Source organism: Pezoporus flaviventris, unplaced genomic scaffold (genome assembly GCF_033815535.1).
Source record: "Pezoporus flaviventris isolate CSIRO_AGI_PZ_B2104156 unplaced genomic scaffold, CSIRO_AGI_Pfla_v1 ptg000029l, whole genome shotgun sequence".
NCBI lineage: Eukaryota > Metazoa > Chordata > Aves > Psittaciformes > Psittacidae > Pezoporus > Pezoporus flaviventris.
Window position 1 is genome coordinate 18,514,857 of NW_026892577.1, and position 20,946 is coordinate 18,535,802.

Sequence of the window (20,946 nt, forward strand, 5' to 3'; positions counted from 1 at the left end):
GATCTCAGATGCCAGCATTAAAATGACCTTAAAAATTCTAATTCAGAGGGTATTTCATAGCAGATAAGAGGAATTTATTTTAAACCTCATCTTGACATGAAGGAATTGATTTCAGCACAAAACATAATTAACCATTCAGGTGAATGTGGATCATGAACTAGTAAAAATTCTTTACATGCTACAAGACCAAACAATTTTTTAATAGATAAGGTCCATAAAGTTGAAACCAAATATGAATCATGTCAGCCAGGACAGAAATGTAATAGACAACTAACATCTGAGAACCACTTTAAAACACTGTTTAGTGTTAGAAATTAGAAATTTGAATGCTATGCTTGGATACAGCCTAGATAGGAATGGAAGCATAATGAACCATAACAAACCTTCAACACATGAAAAGATGGAAAACTAAGAAAACATGTACCTATGAGTAGATACCATATGCTCAGAAATGGAAGAAAGTGACAATGGAAGAAAAAGAATTAACAGAATGTCTCAGACTCAAAAAGAGGTACATGAACAATAAACAGAAACCTAGCAATGATCTTGTTCTACCAGACACAGTGGAACTGTTAATAAGAGGGCAGAAAAGATGACGCATCTGATTACTCTTTTCATTCTGCATTTGGTGGAAAAAATAAAAATTAAAAAATCTGACATTCTGCTGCCTGATGAAGAAATCTTTCCACTTCAACAGCAACTAAGGAATACGCTGAACGACAACTGAGGTCAGATGCTCGAAAAGTACCATCTTCATATAAGTTGTAATGAAGAGTTTTAGAGCAGTTTTCTGCTCTCAAGAGAGCAGCTCATTGGACCATTAACATTCATCCTCTTTATGTCTTGGAATACAAAGGAACCTTCCTTTTCCAGGACAAGCAAGAAAGCAAATGTTGTGACAACCTTTGAAAAGCATTAGTGTGATGGCTGGGACTTCTATTTGTCCAGTTGACAATAATGCTAGGAAAAAAAAACAACAGTAATGACTTATATGTGATTTTACTAATAAATACATAGCATGACACACAACAATCAGTGCAGATTTATGACTAAGATGCCTTGTCAAACCAGTTCAATATGATTACAAATTTGACTAAAAAAGACTGAAAACCACACATCAGAATAAGATACGGGCACAATCAAGTTGCTCATCAGGTGATTATCTATATTGCAGTCAACAAAAATGTGATGAGAGAAGGCTCTTCAAACTATCGGGATACAATATTGTGCGTGCTACTGGTCAAAGTAAAGACAATCAGGACAAATCAGTAACTCTGAAGGTGATTAGTTAACGGAAAAACTTGGTATCAGTTGTCTCAGAGCCATTGTGTGTGGATCGTCATATTTTACAGATTTGTCTCTCATGCTATTAAAACCTACAAAGAGAAAATATTCTTGTGTGGTACACACTGAAATGCTCCAGATTTAATGCAAAAAACAACCAAAAGAGTATCCCACCTCAAGATAGTGAACAAAAAGCTTTGAGATAAAAAAGGATGCCTCAAATATTTTTTCCTCTTGAAGCGGCTGAGGAATCCAGACACCCTCGTTCAGAAGCACATAAGCAAAGCTGCTTCAGATGCTGGCAAAAAGGAAGAGATCACCCACTCATTACCCCTATCATCAGCTGGGCTACAGAGAAGATCCTATTTTCAAGATCAAGACTGATATCTGCTTTAAAAATACACTAAAAAAACAACACGAGAGGCTGCAAAGCAGCACATAAATGCATGCCTGCAATTATAGAATGACTACAATATGAGGAGTGCAGGCTTTGCCCCTATTTCCTTATTTTCTTGTTTTATTTTGCAAAAGGTAAGTCATAGCATTGTAGACTGGAATCTGTCTGTTCTGGAGTTTCCTAAATCCACTGGAAATCAAGGCAAATTGGACTGCATTGTTGTGGCCCTTTATAAGCTACTCTCCTCAGTGACCCACAATGAGCTAGGAAGCTGGGGAATGCCAGCCATCAGGGGCACTAAAAAGGAGAAACAAAGTTTCCCTCTAATGCCAGAAGCAAAATGATGCAACTATTCATTCAAAAAGAGATGCTGTGAGGCAGAGAAAGGTTTAGATGAGTAAACACGAGAAAGCAATGCCCAAACAACATTGTTTTGCTCATATGCAAACCCAGAGCTTTAGGCCTACTAGAGTTTTAGTTGATCTAGTTATATAGGAAGAAATTGCCAAGTTCAAACTTATGGGCAAATGGATTATTTACTATTGGGTAAATTCTGCTGAGAATCAGAAGTCAAATCTCTCCCACAGTAACTGAAAATATGGCTGCTTTCACACTGCAGTAGCTGAGAAGTACCACAGTCCCTTTTCCAGGTGAACCTACCTCAAGCTACCTTGCTCCTACTGACACATGTGAGCATACACCCTTCCCACCATGACAGGACACCTGATGGGGGACAAACTGTTACAACACTGCAATAACTTACTCATATGTCCACAGCCTGTTGTAAGCCTCTCCCCCAACCTCAGAGTGGCTGGGATCCACAGGTTTTAATTAGGAAGAAATAGGCATTGTCCCACAGCTCTAACCTCTTACTTGCACCTGTTGTATGCTCCAGTAACTACAACTTTAAGTTTTGCTAGCTTTCAGTAGTCTGTACTTAATTGTCCATGGCACACACATTCCCCAGTTCCCTGTAGCACAACAGGTTGCTCAATTTGAGCCACAAATATCTAATTGGATGTCTCCTTACCTCGATTGTGCTGCAAGAGGACAATAGTAGGATTGACGATTGTGGTTGAGGGATAGGCAGAGGAAGACTTGTTGATTGAAGTGAAGGAGGTTGGATAGTCAGTGCCAATGCCAGGCTGAGGCACTTCATTTAGCACAGGACTTGGGTCCTGAAAAGGAGAGCAACATATCAGCAGCATGCAGAAGGCTGCTACACTGGGAAAATCTGGAAAATACCCCCCACATTTTAAGCTGAATGAGAAGCACAATCACAGCAAATTTTAGTAAAACAGGCATAAGCATGAATGTTACTCTGCTCCCTGTACGTACCCTCCTCGCTGTTAATGCAATTAGTTTGCTAAGGCAGTACTATAATTATTTGGTGTTGAGTTTCACAACTCCAACCCCAAAAGGAGGTACTAAATTAATACAGCAAACTCTCTGGAGGAAACACAGGGTGCCAGAAATGAGCGCATCTCATTTCTGAGGCGGGGGAAAACACGGACATCTTTCCCCTGATATATACACACACAAACCTTTGTTTTGAAAATATTCCTTTCAGAGCAAGAAATCAGGCATGCAAAACTCATGCAATTCTGTAGTGAAACAGTATTATTGCAGCTGGTTTGGTAAGTAAAGTCTCAGGAATAAGTTCAACACCGTCACTCAGGAGATAGTATAACACCTACCTGGTTCAAATAATGAAATTAAAACCCCAAAACTGACGAGAACAAAAAGCAGGACTGTAGCAAGGAAGATACTCAACATGGCTTTGCAGCTGGAGCACAGATAGCAAGCTGCTCTTGTTCTCTTAAAGCATACAGCTACATTATTTGCTTATTTCAAAACCACCTTTGGTATCACTACAGCTCTGGTTGTTCTGTGGAACTACAGGCTGTGTCAGCAAAGAGACTTTAAAAACTAGTTCATCTTTGAAAAATCTGAGTCCAGGGATACTATGCTTTTATTGGTAGTAAGGAGAAAAGATAAAGAAGGGACAATGACTAAGACTATGTCAGTTTAGGCTGAGATTTTTCATATCTTCTTAAGGAATTCGAAGACACAACTACCGTTAATTGGGAATGAGCATCCAAACAAAAAAAGTATGGAACAACATAGCATATTTCCGCACTCCTACTCCACTGTCAATCTGAAATGATGCAGGCCACTGATCTGCAAAATGGAGCTGAGCATTGAGGGAGGATTTTCATTGATACTACTACTGATAAATAAATAATAATAAAAAGAATATGTGCAGAATAATGCTCCAGGAGAATTCCTGCTCCTGGCTTTTCTGGCCAAATGCAACCCAGCGCCCTTCATATCCACCAGCATCAGGGGAAAGGACTTACAAGATCAGGCAGGGGGATGAACAGAGGCCAGAGTGAGGCCTGGCACCAGTGCTTGGAGATAAATCATTAAGAATTTGCCAGAATCAGAACAAGCATCTACAGTCCATCCAACCAAGAGGGGAAATAGGAAAGCACAATCCTATTCTGATGGCTGGAGGTGATCTTGTTCCAAGCAGCATCTGATCTTCATGTGGACAGAAGAGAATCAATGGTCTTCATAAATAGATATCCCTAAGAGAGATCCCCAGCCCCATTTAGCTGGCTGTGATAATATTCCAAACAATGCAATTTGGGAAAAGGAGTGGGAGTCAAGGAGAAGTAGGAGAGATTTGATCTTCACTTTGACAACTAAAATATAAAGAACCCCTGGAAGACGGATGTCAGATAAGGACAGGCTCAACAGCCCCAGCTATCACTAAAGTTGGTGAACAAAGATCATCGGAATCATCGTGGAAAACAGCTCTGTGACTACATGCCTGAAATGAGCACACCCAAAAAATGTTTCAAAGCTCTGATCTCATGAAAATCAGATGCAACAAAATTTCCACTCCTCCTCTCCCTGCTGAATTCTTCTGTAGCCTGCGGATAGGCTCCACTAAACAAACAAGAACACCCAAAACAAACAACCAAACAAAAAACCCAACCAACCTCCCCCGAGAAAACAACCAACAAAAAAACAAAAAAACCAAAACCAAACAAACCCAAATCTGACCCCCCAAAAAACCAACCCAAAACACCACAGACAAAACCTTCAAACTTTTGTTGCTCTCTGTAGTAAAAACCCCACTGATTCCCAACAGAAGCAGGCCAATGCTGAGAACTTTTGAAAGTACCATCCTGGTTGCTCTTTTGCTTCTTTTCCTCACAGCTGCCTGTTTGCTAGATGCCCGTAGAGTCAGAGGGCAGAAAAGGCATCATGATGAGAGGAGGGGGTTTCTGCTGAACTTCTTGCTTGTCCAAAAAAGCCAAAAACAAACGGTGGTTGTAAGGCTTCCAGTACACGGAGGGTCAGGTACTTTTTGCCTTCTCTGCAACTTCGACTTAGAGCTACTTTTAGTCCTTGTCCCTGAGGACTTTTTAAAACATGTGATGAGCTTAAAGATGAACAAACACCTAACCCAAGAAGAACGCAGTAAATTCCAAGTTACAACTGATGTGGATCGAATTCTTCAAAATTTCCAAAGACCAGCAATTTCAAACTGAAGAGATACTCTCTTGCTTATCTATCCCGTAACACCTACACACTTGGAAGACTCTTAGCTCAGTAACTGATACTATTGCTTATAGGTCATTGGATACTGGCATTAGTCTTATACTGATTTCAACAGGGATTTGTGTGGGAAGCGTACAGTGGCTCCAAGTGCAACAGAAAGCGAGCCCTAACCTTTAACTGCTCTGCTGTTGCTGCTTTCAAAATTATTCAGACACAATTAAGGATGCTATTAAAAGAGCCTGAAGAGATGAGTTAGTTGCAACTATTGTGTTTATACAGAATTAATTATTCTGAGCAAGTCCTGTGAATACTCTTAAGGTGTGCATGACCTGCAGAATGAGCACAACGGGAGACAGTCAAATATTCTTGCAAGAAGTCAACAGAAGGTTCAAAGCTGCACAAGGCAGGCAACATGCATGCACTAGCACAGGATGTAAACAGGGTTTCAGTTGTCATGCTGTTGGCAGGGAGTGAGTCATCACTCCCCTTTCAAGTTTAGTACTGCAAGGAGAAAGTAATTTTTATCTGGGAATACAAATTTAGGAAAAGGGCGAGGAGTGTACTTGGCAAGCTTACTGTACGTGAGATGACTCCAGTAATTTCAGGCTTCAAGCCCCTGTGCAAAGTCCCTGTGACTGGAGGGACAAGTGAAGGTGGTGATGAGAAGAATGCCAGTTTCGGGTAAACAGAGGGTAATGTGCCAGATGAGGAGGGTGCTTGGTTATGGTGGGAGCCCCTCTGGAGATGTGGGGGAATGAAATCATCTAGAGTCGGAAAAGTCAAGGGTGAGCCAGAACGAACAATCTCAGGGAATGTGGAGCCTTGCCCGAAAGGAACCAGAGGTGGTGGTGGAGTGCTGGAGCTGCCTTCTTGCTGTCTTTCTGGATTAACCTGGAGGAGGGGGACTACTATAACCCCAGGCTGAGTTGTGGTGGTGGCAGTAGCATCCTGTAGGAAACAAGGTGTTGTTATGCAACAGGGGAGACTGATACTTTAGTCTAATGCAGCCATATAGTGCCATGCAAGGATGCACCCAAAATGATACAAAACCCCAACAGATTTTCTTCAGAAGACATACTTCAGTCTTGCAGCCCTGGCCTCTATGAACACGCACAGCTTTTCACAAAGATCTTCCTTCCCTTCACCACCCCTCTTCTCCAATTCTGTGCTGTGAGGCATAAATGCATCCACCATCATTTGAGAAGCACTAACAATCACGTAAAAAAGTTTGCTTCTTGTACATCTCCCTAAAATAGAAAGATCCTTGCCAGCCCAATCCAACCCCTTACAAACACCACACACACACAAACACATAGATGAATGTTGAGGGGGCACACATGGGGTGTTAATTATTATGAAGTAGAAGACCACAAGACTCAAGTGGCACAACAAGTGCTCAGAAATTAGATAGGGAATAAAGCATCAAGGGAACATTGTAATGAATTAAAGAACTGTTCACACGGCTGAAAGAAAACAAGATTATGGAGAAAACATATACCATGCTGCGTCCCATTGCCTTGTATGGTGCCTGTCGTTGCTGGGTAAGATAAGGCTCTTTTCTCATCCTGTCCTCTGTGGCAGTTGTGCTCTGGGGCTCTAGCACTCTGTCCCTCACAGCTCGTGGAGGTGATGACTGAGTCCAGGAAGGTTGGCCCGCACCATAACTAACTGCGTCTTTACTGAGGACAATGTAAAAGTACGGCCTGGGAGGAATAGGAGGAGGAGGAACAGCAGGAAGAGACTTTCCAGTGTCTGTTACAGAGGAAACAATGTCGGTGGCTGGTGCCAGAGTGAGCTCAGCACCTAAACTGGTGCTGGCTGCTGGGTCATGTGTGGTGCCAGTGGAATTCTCAGATGTGGCTGAGCAAGTGTTGTTAGATAAACAAGCTACATATAGTTTGCTGACCTTTTTATTTGCCTTCGTCTCATGACTGGAATTCATTCCAGCCTTACTACTGGGATCTGCCCTGTTGGGGTTGTGTTGTACAGATGATGTATCTGACGAGGAGCAACTTTCCAAGAGTGGCTGCCCAGCATGCACCTCATCTTTGGGGCCTGGAGAGGGAGAATACCCTGCTGGCAAGCCTTGCTTCCCACTGGGGACCATCCCATAGGGGGTAGGTGATGAGAAATAACACCGTGCACTGGCATTTGGTGATGCACACTGCTGCGTATAAGGCTTGGGTGCATTCAGGTACACACAGTCCATGATGGGCACTGGCAACAGGTTGGTCACTTTAGTGTCAGTGCGAGGACGCCATGCAAAGCTTTCCTCTTTGGGAAGAGGAGGACGGGGAGGAGCAAGGGCCTGCCCAGACAGTCAAGAAGGACGAGAGGGAGAGAGAAAGCAGCACCAAATGGAAGGAATAAGGAAGGAAAAAATAAATAAATTCAAAGAATTAATTTGATCATTAGAGTTGGGTTAAGCAGGTTTTAACACAGCAAGAACAAAAACGCAAATACAGTATCTGGAAGGCTAGTGCAGAACTCACATACATCACTTGCACACTGTTTTTCCTAGCACTGCTTACTGCAGCATACAAACTTTACCCAGCTGTCAAATCCCTGCCTATACGTTCCTCTCTCTTGGCTAAATAAGTCTCAGTGCTGTATTGTTTCAAGAGGCCTGCAGAGCAACACCCACCATGCCCCTTGTGAAGCTAGAGTCAAGATTTAACATCCTGCCTAACAAAACCCAGGCTCATGTCTGTATAACTAAATACTTCCCACTGGAGACATCTGAATCACTATGCTAAATTCAGAGCTCTAGGCCATCTCTGCATGTTAAGTGCACTGCTGAAAAATGAACACTGCAAAGTTTCACAAGTGCTAATGAAAGCAGACATCATGGGAATATTATAGACTGCCACAGCTGGCTAAGTAAAAAGTCAGCATTTCTTCCTTCTAAAAGCTAGCTGTTGAATTCTCTTCAGGATTTTTCCATCCTGAAAATGCTTTCAGGAAGACAAGACCAATTAAAGTTTCATGATGAACTGAATTCATAAGAATTTGCCTTCAGAATCAAGATCACCAACAGAGAAATCCTAGTAAATAATAAACAACTTAACTGGTTTTAGTACATTGCAACATACAGATTGCTAACTGCAGAAATGCCTGTCAACTTCAACTCCAACTCCAGCAATTTGTTTCTGAAAGCCGAACCGTTTTGAAGTAAAATAATTCAGCAATAGAGCAAGTTTTATTTTATTTACTGCTTTGTTGCTAGTGGCTGAGAACTATAAACTACTGAAAGGAAGAGAATTAAAACACCCACCTAGTGAACAGTAGCTCCCTGAATTCTTGAAATTTAACCCTCTGGAGACCACAAAATTAGGTTTTATCCTGTTGTCATATCTTTATAGGCAAAGGCTGGCTAAACCACTGCTAAAATGGTCAAAATCAGAAAATGAAGATGCCTTAACAGCCTGCAATATTCAAACCTGACAAATATACCTCCTTTATAATTCATCCACATATGACAACTTACAGCCAGCATGTATTCTTCTTACATGGATACAGACCTAGAACAGCTTCATAAAATTACAGCTGCTGCCCCAAAAGCTACTGTCCTCATGTTGCAACTCTTCCTCCACTTTCCTGATGTGTAAGAGAGAGGAGAATTGGGTTCGTAAGTGCCTCTTCTGAAGGGCTTCTGCTTCTGGAACAGGCTCATTCCTTTTGATTCCGTAAGAACAGTAGTTTCAGTATGCCAACTTCAGAATGCCTAGGTTAGGGGAAGCCTCACTTTCCTGCTACATAGTATTATCAGGAAATAACAATTCACCTAAAACTGCTGTTTTCCATTTTCTTCCACTTCGGCTTATTTTGGACAGCAGTCCTTGAAACTCCTATAGAAATCACTATGTGCAGCAGTGCTCTCTGTGATCATCGACAAGGTCGATAATGGACTATAGGACAGCTGTAAGTATCAGGCAGTAAATGGGTTTCTCCTCTAGGGTGCTGCTCCTTCTCATGCCTTCCTTGCAAGTTCTGCCCCCTTCCACTTTCACTTACCATTTCAGGAACACTGTCCTGCAGCATTGCTATAGGTCCCTGATAGAGGACAAGGCTTTAAAGAGACTCTTGTTTCATATGGGAAAGTGGTCTCTAATGAAGGGTTTCCTTACCAGTTTTGAGACTGTGCAGACCAACTGCCCAAAAGAAAAAGGACGAAGTTACTCTTCTCTTAACAGATTGACTTCAACCATTCAGCTTCAGGCACAAATAACCTTTCCCTTGTTGGCTTCTATCAGTTACAGTGTTAAGAATGAAAGGCATTTCCCCAGCATCTTGTTTTTAATTTAACAATGCTTTCAACCTGCAGCAACCTCTAGGAAATATACCAACATAAAATTCAAAACAGTACTAGATGGCTACTTCACCTTTTTTCTTCCAATCAGATAGCGTTGTCCTCCTCCTTCATCCACCAAGGAAATACTGTGGCATGCCTGAACACACAAGCTCCACAGCACTCTGGTCATATCAGTGTTGCCCCATTTTAAAGGGAGGAAAAGTGGAGGCAAGCTGAAACTTACCGAAGTCTGCAGCAAAGTCTGGAGTTTGACCCAGGATCCTTACCATGAATCCAGTGCTTGAACTCAGAAGATCACCCTCAGAGTCACAGAAGAAAGGCTTACCTGTGGCTTGCTGTCTGAGGAAAGGTTCGGACGCACACTCCTATAACCCTTGGCAGCCAGAGAAGATGGTTGGGCATCCCCATTGGCATCAGTGTTAGACGATGACCTCCAATCATCTGAGGGGAAGGAAAATAGATCACAGAGAATTCTCTCCAGCTACAGTACAAATGAAAGGAGGGGACTCTTTTTTTCCTCTTTCCCCCCCCCTTCTTTTTTTTTTTCCAGGCAACAAGAAATACTTCCAAGAAAGCAACAGAAGCAAAAACATAAGCAGCCAATGTTTGTACCTGTTTCTGGGTTTTCTGGCTCCAGACCTAAGCATTTCACAGAAAGGAGGGATGGAAGAGGTGGGGGTGGAGAATAGGCATAGAGGAAAAAAAAAAGGGGGGGGGGGGATAAACCGTTACATTTACAGAAAACATGTACCAATTGAAGTTAAGAGTTGAGCTACTTCATTTCACACATAGAATGCTTTCTGACAGGGCTGCCTAATTACCATAGAGACCAGCCCTAAACATGATGCCCTCCTTGTTTATGACCTTTGTAAACACAAAGCAATTCATTCAGAGCAATGAAGAAACAATTGTTCATTGACATTCTTATTTCAGAGGCAAAAAGGCAGCCCAGCTAGCTACTTTCTAAAGCTGCAGCTTGACATCCAGGCATCACAAATTACTGGAAATGTAGGGATCCCCTATTCAGCCATAATACAGGCTACAAAGACGTAACTAGCCTTATCAAATTCACTATGTGTGATTAACTGAGATAAAAGACTGCTAACAACTAGATCAGGTTTTGCAGCCTAAATGTGTGTGCATGAACGGAGTTACAAAATACAATGTCACTTTATAGCCCAGTTCCTGCAGCTACCTGCACTGGTCTCATCACCTATTTACCCACTCTCCCACTGGGCTCCTCCCTACCCCTCTACCCATTTTGCTGCTTAAGTTATACACAAAAAGCTCTTCCAGCTCCAAAGTACATTTCATAAAGCAATTGGGAGACTAAGCAAAGGAAGTAATAATGAGCTGATTTCCATAGTAATGGGCTCATTGCCATTCAAGCTGCTGGAAATTTATGAAGCCATCAACAAAAAGGAAAGAGGCAATTGTGAAGGGTAGGAGTGAAGAAACAGAATGGCAAGCATGAAAAAAGGGTAGGTCATAGGTGGAGCAGAATAGGAAGAGAAGGCAGAGCAGAAAGCAGCACATTAAAGCTGGAATTAATGAAACTGCCTTTCCTCCAACAATACAATCATAAATGACGTATGCTTTGCTTTCAAGAGTAAGTTTGACCCCCCCTCCTCTTAACTGCATCGTGCCCTTAGGACTTCATCCTCTCTGCCAGACCCAAAACACTGGCCAGATTTGTTATGCTTTGCCTGTCTCCTGTAATTAAGTAATTACACATCTGCTATTGAAAGACGGCACAGCTCTCTGGCGACACTGTCTGTCTGGGACCCTATCCCCATCCCTTGACAACCCAAGTGAATGCTTCAGTGGCAGGAGCACCACCCGCCCTCTTTCTGTTAACCTTATGTCTGGGATAAAAGGAGGTGACATAGGCCTGCCAGGAGAGAAAAAAAAAAAAAAAAAAAAAAATCAGAGTTTTATCTGAAAGAGGTTTTTGTGCTCCTGACAGCAAAAGGGAGCTGTAAATAAACTTAAGCCAAAGAGTCAGCAGTCATCAAACCGGCACTAAGAAAGAATAGGGTTCAGTCTCCCTCCACTGGCCTGGTTCTTGCATGAGGTTTCCAACCATGCTACTGGAATTTGGGGCTTTAAACTGTAGCTAAAAAAGAGTCACCCCAAGATCCTGGACTGACCTCTCTTGAGGTTAAGATATTCCAGTTAACATTCCATCCACTTACTTTCAGGTTGCTCGACATTCTGAGGACATGGCAAAGTGATATTCTGATTCTCCTGATAGGCTGGAGATGCCCGGAGAGTCACAGCTCCTTTTCCACTGCAGACTCTAGTGGGATCTGTTTCTATAGGAAATGCACATACACAGAGAAGACATATTGAAACAGATGGTACAAAGCTATTAGGATCCATCAGAGCTCTATGGAATAATTTTAGCATGGCTGCCTCTGGGTGAACCAATCTAGTAATGTTTATGCAGATGAAGATTAGCTCTGGATTTAAAGCACGGAGAAATCAAAGCAGTTTCACAGTCATGTAACTGATGAATATAGAAGTAAGTTCGGAGTCAGTGTAACAGAGCTAAGAAAGGAAGAAAACTGGATGAGTGTTTGAACCAAATTTCACAGGCCCATTTGCTTTATTTGGTCAGCTTTGTATGGAGATATTATACCAAGAAGGACATTCTACCATTACACCTCTAGTTCTTCTGTTGGGATGTCCCAGTGGCATAAAGCAATACGATTTGTGTGCTGAAGCATTAAATATGTCTTTTGTGCAGGACTGAAAGAGAAAAAAAAAATGTCTTATGACCACTGTTGGATAAAATCTTGTAACTGTGCTGAGTATGATCTACTTGCCATCTCCCCCCATTTCATGGCAGTGTTTCATCTTCTGACATAGGAACCAAAATCCCCCAAATTCAGCATATACGCACTCAAATCACCCTGTGAGCCGAACGCTAGATCACACTAGCGCCCTTGCTGAGGCCCAATTCAGCACAGCTTCTGTGCAGCTTTACCTTTGTGCATTTCTGTCCATGGATTTGTTTGGTTTGGGTTTTTTTTTTGGGGGGGGGTGGGGGTGGGGGGTGGGGGGTGTTTGTTTGTTTTAAATCTGCTATCATCCTTTAAAGTCATAGCAAATCAGTACTTCAATGTTATCTTCTTCCCCTTACTTAAAATCCTTCCAGAAAGCTGTTTCTGCTAAGATACCTATAGAAAAAAAAAAGCCTCTCACTTATCTAAGCTACTTCCACAGGAAAACACATCGCCTCCCTTTCTCACGCACTATTACTGACACTGTAGCTGCCATCAGACTTCACTTTGACCTATCTAAACAGAGGTGCTAGTCCTACTATGCAACCACACAGGGAGCCTGAAGAGGTACTGAGCATATACACTGTGTTACACCATGATGATTTTTATGGGGTGAGGATCATACTGTCTCTGCACGCAGACAGCATTGGTCGGTTAAGCCTTCAGACTGAACAGAGCAGGCAAAGGCTGCCACTCATTGCCTAGACAACAACTGATGTCTGTGCAGATCAATATTCCCTGGCTGACTCCAAGAAGATAATGCCCCATTAAAATCACACCAGTACAGTGCCTATAGACCACGATAATGCCTCAACTATGGTTAAAAAACAGACCACAGCCAAGCTGGCCATAATATAAGGAAACATCAGTAGTGCCAGATGAAGAACAGCAGTAGGGGGAAAGACTCAATCAATGCTGAACTCACATAGAAAGTTCTCTATGCTGATGTCACTGCAGTTCAGGCTTTTACGTGGCTTCCAATGCTTTAGAGATTTCACAAAAAGCAGTTTCAGATCCACACTTATGACTTGAGAAAGGATGGAATAAGTACAGAATCAGAGGATACTTTCCTATAGTTCAGCCTTTAGTTAATTCAGGCAGCACAGAGGCAGCCTGGGTGAGGGGAAAGACTATCCACAAAGACATATTAAATGCTCTTCATCCTTAAATATACCACATTTGCCCTGACACCACACAACTGATCATGCCTTAAGGTTACCCACATGCCTGGTAAAATAGAAGTTGACTTCTCTGACTGATTTTTGCATGATCCAGATCGGGTCAGGATTCCTTTTGCCCAAGAATCCAGTTCTATCATTCCCATACACACAGCACAACGCATCCAAGGACTCTAATGGATACACTCACACCAGAGGACAAAGGTTTAAGCTCTGGCAGTCCAATCTTGAGATCACTAATTCTGAGGCATGGACACACTGTTAGGGGTCACTAGGCCTGATTTAGACAATCACAAAGAGCACAGGGTTCTCTCATGCTCCTACACCTAGATTCCCTTCACAGGCACTGGAGAAATGGAAACACGTAAAGAGTTCAACATGCCATAAATGTCTACATCATATTGGAGGAGGATCAAATTTGGGAATCAAAGTACTTTATTTTCACACAACATACTAAAGCTGTATACTGAATCAAAAGAATAAGAAGGAGGAAAAAAAGTGTTCTGAACTCAGAAAAATGAAAATGTTCTGAAAAACTTTGAAAATAAAATATTGTCAGACTATTTCAACTTGGGAGAGGAAGACAAATACTTAAGACATTGAATTCCTTCACAATTTAGGCGAGATGATGGACAACAAAAATCTGAATCTCTCACTACATAAATCCAGCAGATGGTAATAAACATGACATTAGCACTATACTAGTCCAACAGAGCACATGTGTGACAGATCAGGAGAGACAAGCAGTATCAGCTAGACTACTCTGACTCTGCAAATCCAGCAAAGTACAAAAATATTCTTCTACTTTTAGTGGGAAAATGTGCTTGAGGAGGGGGTGACAAAGTACAAAAATATTCTTCTACTTTTAGTGGGAAAATGTGCTTGAGGAGGGGGTGACATACAGCCTAACATCCTTATTCATCTGTATAAAGATTCTGTAAAGTCAGTGTACATACAGAAAACCAAAACCATCCAACCAATGTTGAACTATGCCTGAACCTGTAAAATACCATCTCTGACATCTATTCACTTTCATAAAGACTAAAGATATGCAGGAAACATTCTCTGGTTCATCAGGAGTTTGGTTCAAAATGAGGCTGTAATAACAATATTATTCATAATCAAGCATTAGTTGAAAAGCTTACAACGATCCCAGATTCAAGCAGACACAATTATGTCTGCAGAAGAGCAGCATAATTGAGAACAATGTACTGTGCCATTAAGAGCTAACTTTATTACCTACTGATGAAATCTACAGCTCTGGAAACAGTGAGAAGAGCATGAAGCTGAAAACCAGCCAAAGCACATGGGTGAAGCAGAAAGATGTACGGAGGAGGAGGAGAGAGAAAATGAGGAGGGAATGATGGCAAACTAATGCATGGCAAGGGGAGGAAGGAAGAAGATACCTGTAGGCAGCACTAGGTGAGGAGAACTTTTCACTTTCTTCACAGGGATTATTTTAACGGCAGAAATAGAGCGTGTACATAAAGGGACATCAACAGCTGCAAACACAAAAGTGTAAATGGCACATCCAAAAAGGGAAGAGCAGAGTTTGGGAAGCATGCCACAAAATTTTCTAATGTACTTGGAGACACAATAGCAGGAAATTTCAAATACAAAAGCAGTCCAGAGAGCAGTGATGCAACTGTTAAAAATATCCCTTCGTTCGCCCTAATTCAGGACATGTCTGTTTTATGCTGCATACAGAACTGCTTACTGAATTGACTAACTGCTAACTGCCACTATGCTGCAGGCAAAAAGAATCTGGAAGCATTAGTTCTTTAGAAGGCATCAAAAAATTTTAGTATAATCAGATAGAGAGATACACTACATGCAAAAATAAAAATGTTAACATTAGTATGACTCAGTTAAAACAAAAGTGAAAAAACAAGGATTGAAAGGTTGAGAGAGGAACATTAGACACATTACATGAATTCTGTATTTTACGGCACATATTTTATAAGTTCAGCAACAGAAGGAAGTGAAACGTGAAATAATCTTAAAAATTGTTCAATGCCAAAGGGTAGCATCGAAATACTTATTTGAGAAAAAAGTCCATCCCTTTAAACAGTAAGTTGAAGAAATTTCTACTGGCATCCATCAGCTAGCACAGTAATTATACTAGATGTAGTAACATACGGGAAAACCATACATAGCACTGTGCAAAATTCTAGCAATTGTTACAAAACTGCCCAAACCAGGCAGTGATTGCTCTCTCTGACTCGGTACTGCAGCTAGTGGGTGGGGGTGGTTTTTAAAAAAAATGAGGCAAAACTACTCAGAGGTGAAGCTCAACAGGATCTGCCAAGATAAACATCTTGTAAATCATGGCTCCCCCAGAATAACTCGAGTTTCGTTCTCGATTTCTTCAGAGCCAGGATTTTCTCCTTTAAAACCTATTAGCTTTCTGCATGTATTAAATGAAAAATGCTAGGTGCTTCCTCACATTCCATGCCATCCCTCACAGGTCTGCAAAATCAGGAGTAAGAGGAACTACATTTCTAATACTTTACACACCGATTCTGAGCACTGGGCCAGCCCAAGAGGCATCCACATCAGGGTGGTGTGGACACCCCCTCTTGTGGCAGATCCTTCTGGTCCCTGGCAAAACTGAAAAGCGCAGACCACCAACCTAGAAGAGAGCTCTCAAGGCTCTCACGGATGTGGGAAGAGCTTGGTAGAATGTTTTCAAACCTCAAAATCGTAATTTTTTTAATTGATGGGATTGTTTTAAATTATTTTTTTTACAGATGAGCAACACAGATCAAACTCTGTTTTCCATGCTTCTTCCTGAGTACTGGAGGCCTTGCAAATACAATAGATCCCAAATCCAAACAGCCTGTGGTTTAGGAAACAATCCTAATTGTGTTTTACCCTGTAAGTGACTGAATTCATCCATCTACAATGCAGTTAAAATACTAACCACTATAAAAAGGGATCAAAAGAGAAGGAAATTAAACCAGCAGAGAACCAACCTATACAACCATATACTCTCAGCCTGTCAAAACACACAGCATCACTATATAAAACTGAATGCTATAAAGCACACTGCAAACCTGCTGAAGTTAATATGGTTTGTTTAGATTTTTTTTATTATTACTTGAATGGTTAGCTCCTGCCCTTTAATCCTGGGATCAAAATTTTATCTCCTACTGAAATTAACAGGATTCACACATAGGCATCCACAAGCCCATGCTGTCTAAACACACTGATTCACAGGTGCTCACAAGTAACACAAACAGTGAACAAAATATATGAAGAGGCAAAGCCATCCACACCTTCAAGAGACAAAGAACACTTGTTCAGCTAAGAAATGCTGCTGCTCCTGGCACAGTGCAGCACAAGGCTTTTCTTGTACCAGTAGCCAAGCAAACTAAGTTTGGAAACCGCTGCTGCAGTGACTGTCTAGGGAAATTAACCACATCACGCAGCTGACATGCAGGGGGAGCTGCAGAGATGTCTCTGAAACTCTTAACCCACCTTTTTCTCGTCCATTGCTGCTCAGCCCATTAACAACAGTTTTTGCAACATCAGTTTCTTCGTGTTCTGCAAGACAAATGAAGAAGCAGATTACTTCTGGGTTAAAACCTGTGCAACTGAATTTAACCTCTGACTATGAGGGGATGCCATGCATCAGCACTATTTGATTCATGAAGTATTCCTACTATCTCAGGAGATGTTGCTAAAATCAGGTGAGAATATTATTCCACAGGTCCTACATATCTCACTTCATTATGGTGTCTGTTTTTCACTCTAATTTACCCTGCTACCAAGACAAGCCCAGAAGTTTTCTTCTTCCTAACCAGCCTCCTTTTTTTTTTTCTTGAACAGCTGATTTTTCCTATCCAGGTGTCAAACTTTGCATTCACCCCTACTAAAACATATCAAATTCAGGGTTTGTTTTTTTTTTTTTTTTTCAGGTAATTTTGAATTCTTGTATTATGAAGTTAAAAAAGCCGATGACCTCAAGATGTTTTTAATCATTTTTTGAGCATTATGGGCCAAATTGAAACAACAAACATGAAACCAAGACACTTTTTAGTACAAAGCCATTCATTCCACTGTCGTCATTATAAGTCAGATTCCCTGAGCTTTCTTGATATGCTTTGACACTTTTCTGGGAGGCAGAAGAGGAGGCAAAAAAAACCCCAACAAAACAAACCAACACAGCAACAACAACCAAACAAACAAAAGCCATAAAAAACCCACCAAAAACAACAAACAAAAAAAGCCCCCTCTAAGCCCTCCCCCCCCCCAAAAAAAAAACGAACAAACAAACAAAGAAAAAGAGCAATTGCACAACAGCACCAGAGAGGCAGGAATATTTCTAGTAATAAAAAGGAAGGAGGGAAAAGTGAAGGAGGGCAAGTGAAAAACAACAGAGACTTACCAGAGCTCATTGTGGTAGAGGGTCTTGCCTTTTTCACTTCTTGATTTTGTTTATGTCTGTTTAAAGTGAAAGGCAGAATGGTTATGTTATGTTTCACATCCGCCCAGACAGTACTGGACATGACACTGAACATTCATCAGGAAAGTCCAGGCAATAGTCACAGTTTTTTTCAAAAAACTTAGTTTCAAAACCAAAATATATTTATGTCAACCACCAGTTACATTTTTTTCCTGAAAATTATCAGAAACTAAAGATTATTTTCAGCCAATATAGGTACTAATTTCAGACTTTAAGACTAATCCTCAACTTTAAATCATAAAGTACTGATTAAAGTCCAACATATATATGCAAATCCAGCAATTCTAATATATAAAATATGAATCACCTTTAAGAAAAAAAAAAATCTCAGTGAAACTAAAAGCTTTAAGTTAAACCCCTCGACTTAGACTATTGCCAGATTTCAAGGCAATCTGTTGCTCAAAGTCAGTGTCTCCTTTGAAAGACGTTACAATACAGAAGAGATATACTTGTCAAAATGCTTAACTTCTGCACCAACCATTTCCAGTCCTGCAGCGCTGCTTATATTTTCAAGAGTGAAACTTCAAAATTTGAAGCTTTAATCCTCCTGGGACCAAAGGTAGTAAAACTACTAACTCAAGAGAAAAACTTCCAGATGAGGTCAAAGAATTAAAAAAAAAGTCAATTATCATGGTCCCGACAGTCTACACAGGACACCAATGGGTCCTATTCATACTCAGTACCCACTCCTGTAAGGACTTGATATCTGCAGCAAAAGAACATGTTTAAATGTCACATCAGAGATGTTGGTCTGAACATTCAAAAAGCAGCATTTCTAGAAATAGAAAACAAGGCATACTTGCCAGGATCTCTCAACTCTCTAAAGGACCTAGGTTGAATTCAATGCCCTTAAATTTTATGTTTCAGTCACTCCCCTCAAAAGTTGGTGCTAAAGATAGTGAGATCAAGTGTCACTACAGTCAGTTAATGGCTTCTATAACATGAATAGAAATAGGTATCTGAAGCTGCAAAATCATGTATAAACAAAGACCCTAATCTGTGAATTATACGGAAAAATTGCTCATGTTAACAAGAAACTAAACAAGAGAGTTTGAGATACTTGTTTTCATGTTACATGAACTGAAGCCAGCAGTGGGACATTGTAGGAGGTGGAAATTGCCCTCAGGGATCTGAATTTGCTCTCTTGCTTCAAAAGTATCCCCATTCTTAACTAGCATTTGTTTCATACCAGCCAGAACATAATGAGTATATTCAACAGATACCCAAAAGGAAAGAAAAGAAAATTCAACAGGCAAATATAGTAACAGATCAGTCTGTAAAACCAGCATGGCACCAAGCAACAGCTGCCAACACTTAATTATTTATATTTTCTTTGTTAAAATAACCACATGAGATATACATTATGTGCTGGTGAACATTCAGCAGCATGCAACATAAGTCCAAGCTGATCCCAGTAAAATACAGCGTGAAGTGGAGGGCACAGTCTAAAACCAGTCAACAACAAAAGTTGAGCCCAGCTTAATGATGTAGGGGGGATGGTGGGATGGTGAAATCTAGTCTAACACCTTTTCAGGAGAGGAAAGAAGAAATACTAGTTCACATGCCCAGGCAATGGCAGGGTCCACTGCTGCTGCAATCCCAGAGCAACACTGGTCCCCTTCCACAATGGCAGTATCCAAGCAATTAAACCTGTGAGACCAAGTTTTTAAACGGCCTGTTTAGAAACAGACCGTTTAAAAAACTCTAGAAACGGTGACATCACAACTGCCATCAACCTAATTTTCAGTGATGTTTTTTTGATTCAAGAGTCTTGACACTGCTTACAGTGATGGCCTTCATTGCATTAAGGAAAGCATTAAGCAAAGAATTCACACCAAAAAGAAGCACAATTATTTGGCCTTAAAAGAACAAATTACTTTCCAGAAGAAGTGATTCAAGGTTAAAAATAAAGTGATAATTAAAGAAGTTTGCTAAAATTAAACTTAGGAGGTGTACAAACTCATTAGAACTAGATCTAGAAAAACACTTTTCCACATATCACCACACTGAACAACTATGGAATTCAATTTAAAATAGCAAGCTTTCAGTGTTCACTTAACTGTGAAACTAATCAACATTATTCAAGCACTCAAACACATACTTAATGCAGGTTCCCATACACAGAATGGATTCAGCAATGCTCAGGGTAAGCATAATCAATCCTCAGCACCTATAGCTCCAGAAACTCCATTTAAAAGTTGATTTTGATCAGCTGAGGATCTGCATACAGATCTGCTGCTGTTAGGTTGAGGAAATCATGGTGCACGTTTGAAGAAAAGAACATGCTTCAGTGCCTTTGTTTGCATCAGGGCTACAGAGTTACTTTACCTGCCTCCCACACGCTTAACCCAAAGCACATACTGAAGTCCTATTAGGCCTATCTTAGCCAAAAGGCTGCTGTTGGGACTAGATATGTGGTCCAGCCAGAGAGCATGTCTGGCTCCATGGCCCCAGTATAGCAAAGTGTTGCCTTCTAACACCTGAGAATTTACATGCTGTTAATCAGTGCACCCCGAGTCTTTGGATGGTACATCCTTAGACCAGCAGTTCCTGTCAGGTTGACCAGAAAAGCTGTCTGTGGGCTGCGGAAGCAAGTGGACCTGGATCCCAGCTCCCAAGAACTTCCTGTAGATACGGCCAAGCAGTTCCTGTAGATACACATGAAATACACATAGCAGTGCTTCAGAAGGAAGCCTACCCAAGGGAAGCAAAAATGAGATCTGTCAGTATTAAAAACAGAGAAACCAGTACTGCCAGATCAGGCAAAACAAAAACAACAACAACAACAACTAAAAGAACCCCAACAAACCTCCAGAACCCCCAGGTGTGTCCTTCCAGCTCCCTGCTATGTGTCTCCTTGCCAGACTGGAATTAGTGCCTTTCCTGAAATGTAACAGGCATAGCAACAAAGGTTTCAAAGCTGCAGACATTCAAAACACAATGAAAGG

General features: G+C 41.1%; 2 protein-coding genes across 30 annotated transcripts in view; one reads left to right on the plus strand and one right to left on the minus strand.

The window, feature by feature from the left end:
• HELLS (helicase, lymphoid specific) overlaps nt 1-20,946 on the plus strand; it is a 324,719-nt gene that overhangs the window by 129,188 nt on the left and 174,585 nt on the right. The gene's annotated exons all lie outside the window — the stretch shown is intronic.
• Nucleotides 1-20,946, minus strand: part of SORBS1 (sorbin and SH3 domain containing 1) — a 78,054-nt gene that overhangs the window by 52,006 nt on the left and 5,102 nt on the right. For 9 of the 29 annotated variants that reach the window (XM_061459396.1, XM_061459394.1, XM_061459395.1 and 6 more), the window contains exons 2-7: nt 17,921-17,976; nt 17,011-17,076; nt 11,762-11,881; nt 10,179-10,205; nt 9,892-10,007; nt 2,712-2,859 (exon numbers count right to left, since the gene is read on the minus strand). In XM_061459396.1, coding sequence (XP_061315380.1) covers nt 2,712-2,859; nt 9,892-10,007; nt 10,179-10,205; nt 11,762-11,881; nt 17,011-17,076; nt 17,921-17,976 — 533 coding nt within the window. Of the gene's footprint in view, nt 1-2,711; nt 2,860-5,830; nt 6,203-6,752; nt 7,563-9,891; nt 10,008-10,178; nt 10,206-11,761; nt 11,882-14,936; nt 15,033-17,010; nt 17,077-17,920; nt 17,977-20,946 lie in introns of all 29 variants that reach the window. The other 20 variants (XM_061459389.1, XM_061459388.1, XM_061459399.1 and 17 more) reach the window with 5 other exon arrangements.